Source organism: Ammospiza caudacuta, chromosome 7 (genome assembly GCF_027887145.1).
Source record: "Ammospiza caudacuta isolate bAmmCau1 chromosome 7, bAmmCau1.pri, whole genome shotgun sequence".
In the NCBI taxonomy this organism is placed as follows: Eukaryota; Metazoa; Chordata; class Aves; order Passeriformes; family Passerellidae; genus Ammospiza; species Ammospiza caudacuta.
The window spans coordinates 33,859,994-33,874,133 of NC_080599.1; the positions used below are offsets into that span (position 1 = coordinate 33,859,994).

Below are 14,140 nucleotides of genomic sequence, written 5' to 3' on the forward strand. Positions count from 1 at the left end.
CCTGAAATGAGTACCGCTCCAATTGTTGGCACTTCTAAAAAATGTTCCTAAAATTCTTGTTTGTCTCAACCATCACAGTTCACAGCAAAGAACAGGAAATTATATCTGATTAAATAAAATGTGTTATCTTACATGAACTATGAAAAATATATTGCTCTTTTAAAAGTAAAAAACATTGCATTGTTCTATTGGTTTTGTTATTGGAGACTCGTAATTAAGAAATTCTAAATCCTGAAAGGAAAAAAAAGAAACATAACTTTCAAAACTGCTTACAGAATAGAAGTTGTTTCTGTAGACCCTACTGAAATTAGCAGAAGTTTTGTCTATTGTTTTCTTGTCAATAGAGAAGCATTTGTACATACCTACTTAGATGAATATTTTGCTTTGTCTCTTAGCAAGCTCTTCAGGTCTCTTAGAGGTGCTCTGCTGAAAATTCTGAAGGAGATTCAAGAAGATAAACTAATCTGAATTAGAACAACATAGTAAAAAATCTAACATAAAAGTATCACTAAGTGGAAATCTTTCCTGGGACTACAAATATTTATTTTACTTTAAAAAAAAGTGTCTGCTTTTAAATGAAAACTTTTAGATCTCCATTAACTACTTTTTGTGTATGACTCCTCAGTTCCTTTCATTAGCTAGGAAATATGTCTTCATGTGTGACCTAATACATCCTATAGCCAAACATGTTGGCATCATTATTATGTCAACAGACAAGAACAAGAACAGGAAGTCTTATGCATGGTTCATGCTATATAAATGGTAACTTACGAGAAGGAACTTCCCTGATTATTTGGGAAGAACAAAGAGAGATCTATTTTTAAAATCAGAAGGGAAAAATCTAAGAAAACAAAGAAACTGCAAGATGTACTTGATAGTCTCTCGTTATCCTCTCTGTAATTGGGCTGTTGCTTTTGGCTGCAGACATCCAGTTCACAGACCATTTTCCATTTCCATTTCCTTTGTTTTCATTACAAGAACAAGCTGGTTAAAGAAACTCCACTTGGTTATTTTAAACTAAACCTTCAGCATCATACCGTAAGAATTTAAATGTTTCCCACCATTCCTTTCTTTGTCTCCTCAGTGCCTTCCCAATCAAATCCTGTGAAAAGCACTTTTAAGAAAAGGCAGGTGGAAGCTGTGTAAATACTTGTATCTTTAAGAAAATTCAATAGGAAAAATTCTTGCAGTGCTCCACGGCCATTTGCTATAATGCAGTGGCCCCAAACATCTGTTCTCAAATTTCAATTTACTTCATTTGCCAGGTGTTTCACATTGTTAATAATTGCAACTCACAAATTTACAACAGTCACGTAAGGCAGTTACATAAATACAATTATGTCAATCAAGTTCACTGCACCTTTCCCAACCAGACTGCATATGACAATTTTCTTCTTGTTCTCTTACCCTGATAAAAGGATGAAGACTACTTTTCTGAAAGGACAATCCCTGGAAAACATTCAAGTCAGAGAGGTCACTGAAGTGCATTTCAGCAATGTCCAACAGTTAACTCAACCAGGAAGTAGATGTGATGTTTTTCACTTCACATAGAACCGGTGCAAAAAACCCCACTTTAAACTAATTACTTTAAACCTTTTGGTCCAAATACATAAAATAAGCAGTATTTACAGCATTTTACTCCTTTTGTAAATGCAATGCTTTAAAACACATTATAAAGCACCTCAGTAAAAATATTCTACAGATAAAAGTATTGAAGTAGTAGGAAAACCCTAGCCATACCACAGCTCACTAGTAGAGTCATAATATGGATTCACCAATACCTCAGTTTACAATTATTACAAAGAATCCATGGAGAAACGTACTGAATTTACAATTTTTATACCACTGTGTAAGGATCAACTAGAACTGCAGACAATACCAAATTTCTTTGTAGTTTTCCCAACCTCAGCCAGTGGCGGTGGTGATAAAAAAAACCAAACAAAAAAAAACAAACAAAAAAACCCCAAAACAACCCCACTGCTCTGATTCTTTAACTTTTTACAATATTAATGTGAAAATGACATTTTTAACACCAATGAGTATTTGTAATTTTTTAATAAAACCACATATATAAATATGCCAATCCAGCAGCAGCATTTCTCAGCAGAACATGATTAACCATCCCAATTAATATCATGTGACATGATTCACTAAAACAAAGCACAGATGTCAACCAGTTATTAGGGCTACTCATACTGTATACAACAAAAATTTCCATGTTGAAAGCTGGGGAAAAATTATTTCCTCTTCACAGAAGTATAAATGAAAATAAATTGCTCTGAAAATTTAAAAGAGCATCAACAGAAGTGGTTTTTTTGATTGTTTACATTTTCAAATAAAACTGCCGTGTATTAATTGCTCCAAATTACATTGTAGATTTCTTCAGGTTAAGGATATTGACTCCCACTGAAAATATTAGTTAGATAAAATAAATGAAGCCTTTGCTTCTGGATTACCAACACAACTATATCCAAAGCCCTGGAGGTGATCCACAACCCACTTTTCTCGTACAAAGAAATGTCTGGGAGGTCTACAAGCAATCTAGTTTCCATGGCTGAGGACTAAGATGATGATGTGGCCAAAGATTTAGGTCCATAAATCTAATAGTATAGCATTCTTAGTTTGATTTAGGGTAAATCTTTTCATAGAAAAAGTTTTGAGCCAGAATATACAATTCTCCATCTTTTTCCCGAACTGCGTGTGCTCTGACAAACTGAAATTGCTCCAGTGCAAATTCATAGAACTCATTCTCCATTTTCCAGATTTCAGACTGCTGTAGCTTGGCAATAGTTTCTTTTGTGGGAAGTTTTTTCTCAGTTGTTTTTCTAAGATGCGACTTCTTTCCTAAATGCAAAATGAAAGCAATAACTTCACTTTCAAGTTCACGTGCTCAAAAAATGTTTACAGTCCTTTGTTATTTACAGAGATTTTATATTCTCAGTGTGTTGATAAACTGCATTAGAAGGAGCAGGCTTTAATCCAAAATTTATTAACACAACATGCAGAGTTGGAACCTGCAGCCTCGCTCACTTAATGTTTATGAATTTTGCATCCATTCTTTCAATTCTTCCTGTTTGCTCTAATAAACCCAGGGAATGAACATTCATTTAAAGAGTAAGATTACTCCATATAATCTACCTGGAGCAAAACTGGTCTTTCAAAATTAATTATTTATATGCTAATCTAGTATCAAATGTTAAGAATTTTAGAAACTGCAGAGACTTCTTTCATAGAATCATAGAAATATTTATGTTGGAAAAGACATTTAAGGTCATCGAGTCGAACCACAAACCTAACACAGCCATGTCCCCAAGTGCCACACCTACACATCTTTTAAATACCTCCACCACTTCTACACATATTTTAAATATCTCCAGGGAAGGTTATATTCAACTCAGACTACCAAAAACCTCCCTGTTCTGGTGTAGCTCTCTGTAGCTCTCCATAAAAGAGAAAAAAATCTTGTTTTTGCATGATTTCAATTGTCTATTTCTAATCAAAATATAATCTCTACTAATAGCATTTAAACCATTACTCTCCCATCTAAATAGGATACTATAGTCTTATCATAAATTATACATAAGCCATATCCCTGTTGCAGAGTTTCTGAGACAAAGAAGACCAAAATGATGACCAGATTTTCCCCAAGGAGTGCTGTTGCTTTCTAATTAACTTGTTAATACTACGTATCTAGGCTCTGTACATCAGATCCTTTTCTCCCTCTATTTGCAGCTAGGAGCCCTGCTAAGATAGATCTTCTCTTCATCATAAATTGAATGGCCAGCTCCTAGAAAGTGAGCTACTTCTTGTAGCTAGGAGCCCAGGAAGATAAACATCTACTTGGGTCTCTGCATCCCTCAGGCTTTATTGCTCAGCCAACCAGGCTACACTGAGCACAGTTAATTCCAGCAGAGCTTCTGAGGAAATGGAAATCTGCCACATCAGCTACTTAAAAAAGCTGAAGCCACTGTAAAACTTTAAAAAAAAATTTCTGTTACAAACATATCACAATGTTACATGCAGTATACCTACACATCTACCTTTACCCCAGCCTTAAATATTTATAATTAGTGTAAGGCAGAAAGATACTTGGACTAGCATCACCCCTGAGAGAAAGAGAGAGAGAGAGAGAGAGAGAGAGAACTGAGAATCTTCGAAAAGGAGTTTGTTTCTTATACAGGAGCATCATCCAGCTGAGAGGCAAACCTGGCAGAGACTCAAACTATTCACCTAGATCTAAACAATTTACACTGAAAAAGGCAGAAAGTGGTTGATAACTCCATGAAATCAGCTATTTAATACCTGTCCGGTACAGTTCTGTAGCACCCCTGAAGAACCGGGGCAGAGCTGCCTCCAATAACATGATAAAGTCTTCAAGCTCTTCAGTAACTCCCACTAGGAAGTATTCATTAATCAGATTGTATTTGGCTTGTTCCAAAGCCCATCTGCTTCCCACATTCCTAAAATGACAGAGAACAATTATATTAAGTTCTGATGTCAGCCTTAGTCCCTAGATGGAGATTACTTCACAACAGGACATTTGTATAGGCAAGACTTATTCCAAGTTATAACCATTGCTAACTTCATTTCCCTTTGCAGTTCCTCTCATTTGTGTTCTCACCTAAAAATGTGACTCCTCTACTTATAAAATAGTCTAAACAAAAATACCCAGTGTGTGTATATGATTAATGCCTCTATTCAAGCAATTTTTTTGGGATTTACACTGTCTCAATATTAATACTCTGTCTCTACTTTCACATTAGATACCAGAAATCTGGCAAGAGCATACCTTCCCTTTTGCATCTTCTTTCTTTCTCTGCTTCTCCACATGGCCAGAGAGTAGACAGGTCTGAACAACAGGCACTGAAAGAGGAGCTCCCAAGTGGCCATTTACTTTGCTTATGTTTGAATGAACAAAACCTTTGACAAATAATTGCCATTGCTATCACTCAATCTCTCAAAAACTCAATGAGGTTTCTTCTGTGTTTTTTTTGCTTAAGAGTTTTTTTAAGTTTTTGCCATTATTATAAAATATTTTGCATTGACAGATGGACACTATTTGCTTTTGTTTCAGTTTCTGCTAAGTAGCATTGACTACTGGATATCTGGTAAACATTTAAAAAGATAAATTTATCCTGATCTCAATTATTGTGTATTCACCAGGAACTTTAGGAGCTTGAACTGAAATATATCCATTCCAAAAGAAGGATTCTGTAGTCTGACATAAGAGAAAAATGTCAAGACTAAATCTGCAAAAATGATTTTTAAAATTGAAAACATGTTTTCCGTCATAGCACTGCTGATACAGTATTGTAACATACTGCTAGTTTAAAGAACTGCAAAACTGTTTCAGTAAATCCATCTTTAACAGAAAGCACTCAAGTATCCACTGCTTCACTCTGTTCAGTCCCTCACACTTTTATCAACTGGACTACATATTGAAATTTGTTAAAGTTTAGATTTCAGCACTGATGTACTTGATGAACAAGCCACATTCATCTCCCTACCAGCATTCTGAGCTGTGGCCGCAGAAGAATGGAATTTGAAGCCAAAGTTTCTCTGGAGCACAGTCGGAACCTCCAGCTGCCACACATTCATCAAAGGTCTGGAACAAAGACAAAATTGAGCTGAGCTTTAAAATCTCATCTATGTATCTAACATCTCAAACAGAAAAACACATATATGATGTTTTAGAAAAAAAATGTCAAGCCTTGCTTTCACAGTGTTATCAGGATGATCTACTGTCTCAGCTAAACAGTACTTGGACAGTCCTTTATGGTTACAAGTAATGAACAATTGATCTTACCTGATACATTGATATACCTTTGATATAACTTTAGCAAAGGCTATTTGTCAAAACTAGCAAAAATAGTCAATAACTGTTGGTATAATTATTTTCCCCTATAAAAGAAGTCACTAAAGATACAGCATCAAATGCCATGAGGAATTGTGTGATCCTGCAACAGCTGGGTCTTTTTTAACACAGAACATTGTGCATTTTGTCTTTTAGATTAAACAAGCTTCTATTACATTTGAGTAATGAGAAATAATTGCCATTTCAGAGGCTAATTTTGTTCTGGCAATCAGAAAAACCAAAAAGAAGTTGCTCACAGCATAACAGAATATTCCATACAATATTGCTCTTGATGTGGATACACTGCTGTAGTAACAGAGTTTCAACTGCAATAACACAGTTACAATAGGGACTCCATTAGCACTGCAGGGAATTTGTAAATGCTTTACATGTCACCATAAAGGAAGTATTTGTGGTATTTCTAATCAAGATATAAGGCCTATATCTAGGATATATTAAAAAATAATAGATCCCATGGACAACTTTTTAGATTGCTTCTTCAGTCTAATTACAAGTTTCTGTTCAAAGCAACTATGTAAAAACACATTTGTGTAATTATTTGGGGTTAAGAAAAAGGACAACATGATTTGCTTTTATTTTGAGGTGAAGTTTATGAGATAATCTGAAAAAATTATTGATACTATGCCAAAGCAGGGAGTAAACTGTGGTGCCTTGGTTCACATTGAACTCTGAGTTTAAAATAGCTTGTACCTGTCACACACCATAGCTAAAAATGCAGCTTTAAGTGGGAAAACAAGACATTGGTATGCTTTCCCTAGCATAGTTCTCTAGGGAAACTCTGCACTGATCTATTGTTAAACGCACCTCCTAAATTATGAATGTTTATACTAAAAATGAACTGGCATCTGTGCAAAGAAAGATTTCTTTGCTTATACCTGCAGGTTATTTTACAGTTAATAAGCAAGAGGAAGCAAGCCATTTTCTAAGTAAGCTGAAATAGGACACACTTCCTTCCACACTTCCTCTAATGCACCTACCTTGGCTGCTCCATCCAGAGATTCATTAGAAGAAACCCTTGCCTCTACAGACCCTGCATTTGGAGCCAAGCTAACTATGACTGGAAACACAGAGATACAGAAAACAACCAAGTTTATAATTCTTCTATATAATGCCATGGTATGGACTAGGAGGGGACAGAGTATAAAAATACATTGAGATTCCTTCCCACTAATAAAGGAACAATTGAGTTTCACTAGAGGTAATTTCTGATCTTCCCTACTTTTCAACTCTAGAGCTTTTCATTAACCTACTGTAACATATACTAGAATAAAGACACTGCAATTGGCTCAATCCATTTTTGAGCTTACTGAATTTTATAACTAATGTATGCAAAATTTACATCATCTATACATGGACAGTTCCCCAGAGACACTCTGGAAAAATAGTACTACCTGATTTACATGAAAGAAGCCAGAAGCTTGATACAGCAAATGAGTTTCACTTCAAATGAACTTGAAATGCTTACAGAACATGTGAAGTCTGTACAACAACAACTAAGTCTCTCAAACCAAAAGAAAGTGGTATTGTAGTGACAAAATGTAAAAAGCCCCTTCAATAGAAAAACATCAAATTAATAATGCAATGCATTGCAAGCATTATAAACAGAAATGCATATGACCTTTTTCCCAGCAAATCAAAGCTTACAGTGCAGTCTAGCAAGCAGCAACACTAAGGATTTTTGGCATGTCTCCCAGTGACTACCTAACCACGTTGTTTGGATTATAATTCAAAATTAAAATAAACACTTACATTTTACTCTTTTTAGTAAGTTTTATGTCCTAGAAACAGCTCAGACTTAGCAGCATGCTCAGCTTTCCAAGTGACTGATCTCAAGCAGGAAAGAGGAAGACAGTCTACAAAAGATGAGATCCTATCTCTCTTTTTTAAAAATGCCTTTATGATATCATATCACATCACCTGTTCATCTGTTTAGCCAGTTCTATAAAGACAATTTTTAATCTTAATTTCAATTTATTCTTGAAGCTTTTCTCTTCCTATGCTGCTGTGCTTCAGGATACCTGGACAAACTGAAATGCAGTAACTGAAGATGGCGCTAAAGCCTAAATAACAGAGGACCACTTAGTTCCCAACTGGAAAAAAAAAGAGGAATGGTTTGCTGCAAATATTTAAGAAGCACTATTTGGATGGGGGCAGCACACAAAATGATTACTAAACTGTATATTTTGTGTGACTTTTGCTTGTTTTTTAATGTCTCTTGGTACCCACACAGCACTACACTAAATTGTCAACACTACAGAAAAACAGCATCAGCTTAAGAAAATATAATCACTGAAAATGTATAAAGTCTTTGGCTCTATAAAGTACAAAACCTCATTACATTTTATAGGATTCCACACTATTCAAGCTACAGTTTTGTAAACCATACTCATGTATTTTACACCCTGCTTTTCTTCCCAATATAAGAAAAATCTAAACCAACATGTCCAGAAAGGTCATACTGCAAACCATGACAGTGGATGTACAGATTCTTTCTGGAACAGATCCATTATGAAGTCTAAATGACGTTGCCATCCCGAAATTGTATTAGTAGTCAATGTTTGAATGTGCTGACCTGAACTTATCTACAGCCACCTAAGACACAAGGAGGAAGTACAGAAATTTATGTGTCATACTCCACAGTTTCCAAAAAGACATTGCAGTGTTTACCTTTTTAAAAAATAGAATAAATTGGGTTGCTAATTATATGAAAATAATCAACAAAGCCAAAGCATCAGCAGTTTTACAGCTTTTGCTGAAAAAATATGTCTCAGTCTTCAACAAGAAAAGATGTAGCCTTCTTACACAGGAGGATAAATCTAATCTGGTAATTATAATTCTGGATACCTAATAACAACTTAAAAAACTACTTTATTTAATTTTTTAACAAATTGCAACATACAGTGAATTTATAAGGGTACAGAGAACCTATTTATGTCATGCTCTGCTCCAGTATGGACAGGAAACGGAGAATATAACTTTCAAAGCCATCACTATCACCAAGGCTGATAAAATAACAATTTGGCTTTGATCAGGGCATTTGTAAAATTGTCTTCACATTGATTTTAGTAAGTTCAGCATATATTATTAGGTGTACTTTACCTTTTTATCCCCCTGCTTTCGCCTCCGTAGCCCTGGTCTGTAATCATCTCCAAAGCGCAGAAAGTAATAATAAGAAACTAGGCGTTCTATAGGGTCTCTTATGACATTTATGTAAATTGGTTTCTTTTTAACACCAAATCTAAAGTAAAAGAGGAAAAAACATCTTTCAAAGGACAAGTCAAAGCTTCTCATCTAACATGTAAAAGCCTGTCTTTATTGCTACAACTGAAATCCATACACAGAATACATGACACTGGGAGGAAGCTTAATGATCACTTCTTTTCATCTCATATCCAGTGCACTACATGGATGCAAAAGTAAGTTCAATTTCAGTCTGCCTAAGATGATGATTTTAAGGGTTTATTATTAAAGAAACAAACAAAACAGACATATTGTCACACAAATAGATACTAAAAATGTTTACACAACCATCCTGACTCTAGAAATACCTTAACTAGTTTAGCAGCCACATACATGTTTATAATAAGTACAAGGAAGTTTGATATTGAGTTCCTGCCCTTGTGAACTGGGCTTTGCAATGCTGTGAGTGGTTTTCCTGGCACGTCTCCAGCTGTCAGAGACATTAACTCTAATAGCAGGAAGACAGAGCTCAGAGCCCATCCATAGCCTGGGTTGAATGCATACAGCCATGCTTATTAAATATAAGTCTAAGATAGCATCTGTAACCATATTAACTTTTCTATCTAAAGATATTAAATTTTTCCATAGACATTTACCCTAAGCGAATTTTGATGCACTCCACTACAAACAGAAGCCTGATGAGATGAGGTGGTAATCTCATATGACACAGAAGAAAAATTTAAATCACCAAACTGTTTTGTGCAAATGCTACCTTTCAGTGATCTATGTTCAAGTCAGCTTTTACAATACATTTCTCAGTTTTATTTTCTTTCCCATTTGAGATATTTCAAATATTAGAGAGTTTATATCACAGTGGAAATTGCAAGTGTGTCAAGTGCCCTGAAGTAAAGCTAGAGGCTGGAAAAAAAAGTTCTCTTCTGTTCCTATGCAAACTGGGAAAGTGTTCTCCATCAAAAGAGGGCCATTCATGCCTAGCTTGGCTAAGACACAGAACTCACAGTTTTAAGATGCAGTACCGTGATTTTTAAAGGGGTAAATTTTACTACCAGATACTGGGCATATGAGGAATGTTAAGTTGAAAAACTGAAGAACAGAAATGTAGCAAAAGTCGGAGAAAGGAGGAAGTTAGAAAAAAAAAAAAAAACAATTAACAGGCATTGCTTTTGCCAAAAACCAGCACTACAGACACAGAAATTGTTAAAGGCTACAGAAAGAGCAATTGATTCTCCAGTGCTGCCAGTAGAGTACCAATGATTCAGACTGGAGCACTCTAAGGCAGAACTGCTGACATCTGTCTGCATGCCAGCTCTGGCTTCCCACAGTCTGCAGAGGATCGAGGGTGTGAATATTTCAACCATTCTGATGCACAGTCCAGGCTTTGAACTTCACCCTCTTCAAGCTCCACTGAAGTGCATGAGACATGCAGGTGTCCCCTTCCACAGACTGCTGCAAGTGCTGAGGAAGCTGAAACAAACCATTTCCACAGAGCAGCAGACTCAGCCAATGAACAGCACATATCTGAGGGTTAAATGCAGATGTCCAAGCCCTCAGAAATGCTTGTGCTGCATTGTACAGTTGCCTGCATTTGCACAGGAGCTTGAAGAACTAGTTTCAGTTACAGTAATATAAACCTAGCAGTAACATAATTATTACTGTAACCTTATTAATAATGATAATGAATTGGCAATTGCATTGTCAAAAAACTTTTTTTCCCAACTATTTACCAGAGAAAATAGAGAATAAATGGCTAAGAAATTTTAAAAACAAAAAGAAAAGGGAAAAAACTTTAACTTTTATTAGCATAATTTCTACATGGATGGATTACAATAACCTGTCCTCAGTACTGTGAGTTACCGATGGAATCCAGTACTTTAATTTTCAGCATATTTTAAGAGGTACTTCTGATATTTGACAGTGGACCTAAGTCTGAGGTCCATGGATAAGGAAGCACTGACTCTTCTGAAATATTTTATACTCCTTAACTACAAGAATGTTCATTACAAGAACATACCTCACAGCCTTAAAGGTGTGGGCCTTGCCAAGCACAACCATCGTATTCAAGATATTATTTTAATAATGAAAACCCAAAGTATGAGAAAGCAAGCTGTTGTGGGGAAAAAAAAAAATCACTCAGGTGAAAGGGTAACAAACAACAAAGACAAGGATAACACAGTCCTGGAGGGAAGATGCAGATGAAAGAAATCTGTGAAATTGCTTAGATGCTTTCTAGATGTAAAATATTTTAGTTTTAAGAGTTCCAGTATCTGAAAATGTTTTCAGCTTTATGAACTAATGTATAAAATAACATTCAGCTTTGCTGCACCAGAAAGCCGTTACTCAGTTCAAGCGTTTATTAATGTTGAAGCATTTTAATTTTAAAAAGGCAGAAAGGAAACTAATGAATTTTGATGTATTTTATTTGATTGACTGATTTGTCAGTAACTTTTTTTGCCTTTTACTTCTTGTAAACTTGGTGCCACTGGTTATTTTCAGCTACTACTGTAGCTTTTAGCATTTTCTGATAATGTACTGTTTTGGGAATCCGCACAATCACTTCCCCATCTCATTCTTTGTAATAAAAAGTCCAAATTAAAAATCAGAGTACATGACAGAATGAGTAATTAAAAGAAATTACTAAACAAAAGGAATTATTACATACAAAAAAGAATTTAAATAAATACTTTAATGCACAGAAACATATAAACACTGAGTGATCATCAGCAAGAGGTAAAAGTAGCGGTTACTATCATTTGTGCAGTCAAATGTAATGAGATCTGAAAATGCCACTTTCAATTTTAAATAATTTTCCACATGCTCCAAGTGCAAGATGAAGCACTGCCTAGTAAGCATCTTAAGCAAAACTGACTTGTCAGTTCAAGGGGAGGTTTCATAAAACTGAGGTACTAAGGATCACAGTTTTAGATCCAGGAGCAAAAATAAGACAAGAAAAGAAACATGAAAGTGGGAATAAAGATATGATCCTGAACCTTTGAAGTCAGTGGGACGATTTTTAAGATAATTTATTTAATTTAATTTTAGAAGTAGCAGCATTTAACTCCACAGGAATTATTCTGATGTTTTTTCTAGCAAATCAAACTATTATAGACCAGAAAACTACTTCAAAACATAACTTTTCATATTTTGATAAAGTGTAAAGAGATACTAAGGTAGAGAAGAATGACATAACTTAAGAGGCAGGTGGTGTTACTCTTTATATGAAGCATTTTTGAGAACAGGTATGTTAAACCTCCCCAAATGGGAAGCCAATCCTAAAACAGAACCGCCAGGGTTTCAGAAAAAAACCCATGATTTTCAGCAAAACAAACTTGGAATTTAGACAGGGAATACTAATCCCAATATATAAACGTTTTGTTTTTTAAATGAGTCTCGGCTACAGCATATCATGCAAGGAAACAAGAGCAGTAGGTGAAGATCTCCCCCAAACTCCGGCGCTCCGGGAAGGCGCGGCCGGGCATGCCCACGCTGCAGTTCCCGGCCGGAGCGCTGGAGGGCGCGGCAGCCCGGCCGAGCCCACGCGAACGTACTTGGCGAAGTCCAGGTACGAGACGTGGCCGTGGTAAAATCCCGGCTTCATCTCCTTCCACGAGGTCACGTTCTTCACAAAGCGCACCTGCGAAAGGGGCAACAAAAAGTGTTTCTGTGTGCCTCATTGCATTTACCCATACACGGCCTTTCCTGCCTTTTAATCTTATAATGCATTAGATTAAAAACTCTATTTTGAGTATTATAAAAAAAAAAAATAGTGGCCCCTAAAATAGACTTTCCTGCAGCATACAGATGACTGATTTTAGGTCATCAGAATTGAATGATCAGAAACTAACAAAACCAGAATACAGCAATCAGAAAGACAGTCCAAGGAAAACTTTCACAAAAACATCAGCAAAACAAACATTTATATTTTTGTCAGTCCATTTTATTTGTAATTGGAAAGGAATGAAGGATTCTTTCAGTAGAAATGCAAGTACGTATTTTATGGAATTGTCTGTCTGATCTGATATTCAGTCCCTCAAATAAAAGTGTACTAGATTTACAGCATGTTCTTAGACCTATTTTATTGGGATATAAGAAACAAATCCGATGGTTCATTTACTCTTCCATCCCAAAATGCAATGCACAAGTAATCCAGAAATGTTATAAATGCATGCAATGTAAATCAGATCTACAGTTTGCTATTTTGAATAGTCATCTTAAGCCTAACATTTCAGTGAAACTTTCATGCTAAAGCATGAAGTAGCCCTTGAATGAGGGCTGATAGAGCACTTATTGGCAAACTTCACAAAAATAGGAATAGCTTTACATTTCAAAGAACAAAATAAGACACATGCCCCAAACCAGAGAGTGTGATCAAATTAAGTGGGACATGCAAATCCTGATAGAGCTTGGCTTTACTAGATGAACAGAATATTCTAACATCAAAGCATGTAACTGAAAGTTATTCCAAAACTAGTGAATTGGATAATAAAGAGAGGATGATAAATTTGTACTGCCCGAGCTGTCTGACAAAGATATGCCATTTCTAAGGTTGTGAATTAAAAGATAATGTTCTCTGCACATCTGCAATATCTTTTCTGTTATACAGAGAAACAGACAACCACAAAGATTCTAAGGTGAAACAAGAGAGACAAAAAAGCAAAGAGCTCAAGACAACACATTAACTACCATTCTGTAAGGACAAGTATATTAAGAGTGTCCTGAAGCATAATATTTACTATTTGTTATAACGTACCAGTTGAAGATTTTAAGAGGTGAGACTGGCCTGCTGCTGTTTCTTCAATTGTGCAAAACTCATGGTCTATGATTTAAGAGATTGGTAACCTTATTTCTTTAAACACTGGCTCTTGGACGCTCAGATAACAGAAATTTATACTAATTTTTAATAACAGGTAACATGAATTTTTTAGTATACAAGTTTCACAGTCAGTGGCATTACAAAATTTAAAGCATATATTGCACATTAAAACGGCGGCAAATCTAGCTGAAAAGCACTGCACAGTGTTACACAACTGTGTTTTATAAACTGCATTGGCTTTCTGTCTGGTTTTG

General features: G+C 35.6%; 1 protein-coding gene across 1 annotated transcript in view; it reads right to left on the minus strand.

The window, feature by feature from the left end:
• Positions 1-2,036: 2,036 nt before the first annotated feature.
• Positions 2,037-14,140, minus strand: part of HS2ST1 (heparan sulfate 2-O-sulfotransferase 1) — a 74,315-nt gene continuing 62,211 nt past the window's right edge. Inside the window, exons 3-7 of the mRNA XM_058808685.1 lie at positions 12,622-12,707; positions 8,975-9,113; positions 5,508-5,605; positions 4,303-4,460; positions 2,037-2,844 (exon numbers count right to left, since the gene is read on the minus strand). Coding sequence (XP_058664668.1) covers positions 2,618-2,844; positions 4,303-4,460; positions 5,508-5,605; positions 8,975-9,113; positions 12,622-12,707 — 708 coding nt within the window. The 3' untranslated portion in view covers positions 2,037-2,617. The remainder of the gene's footprint in view (positions 2,845-4,302; positions 4,461-5,507; positions 5,606-8,974; positions 9,114-12,621; positions 12,708-14,140) is intronic.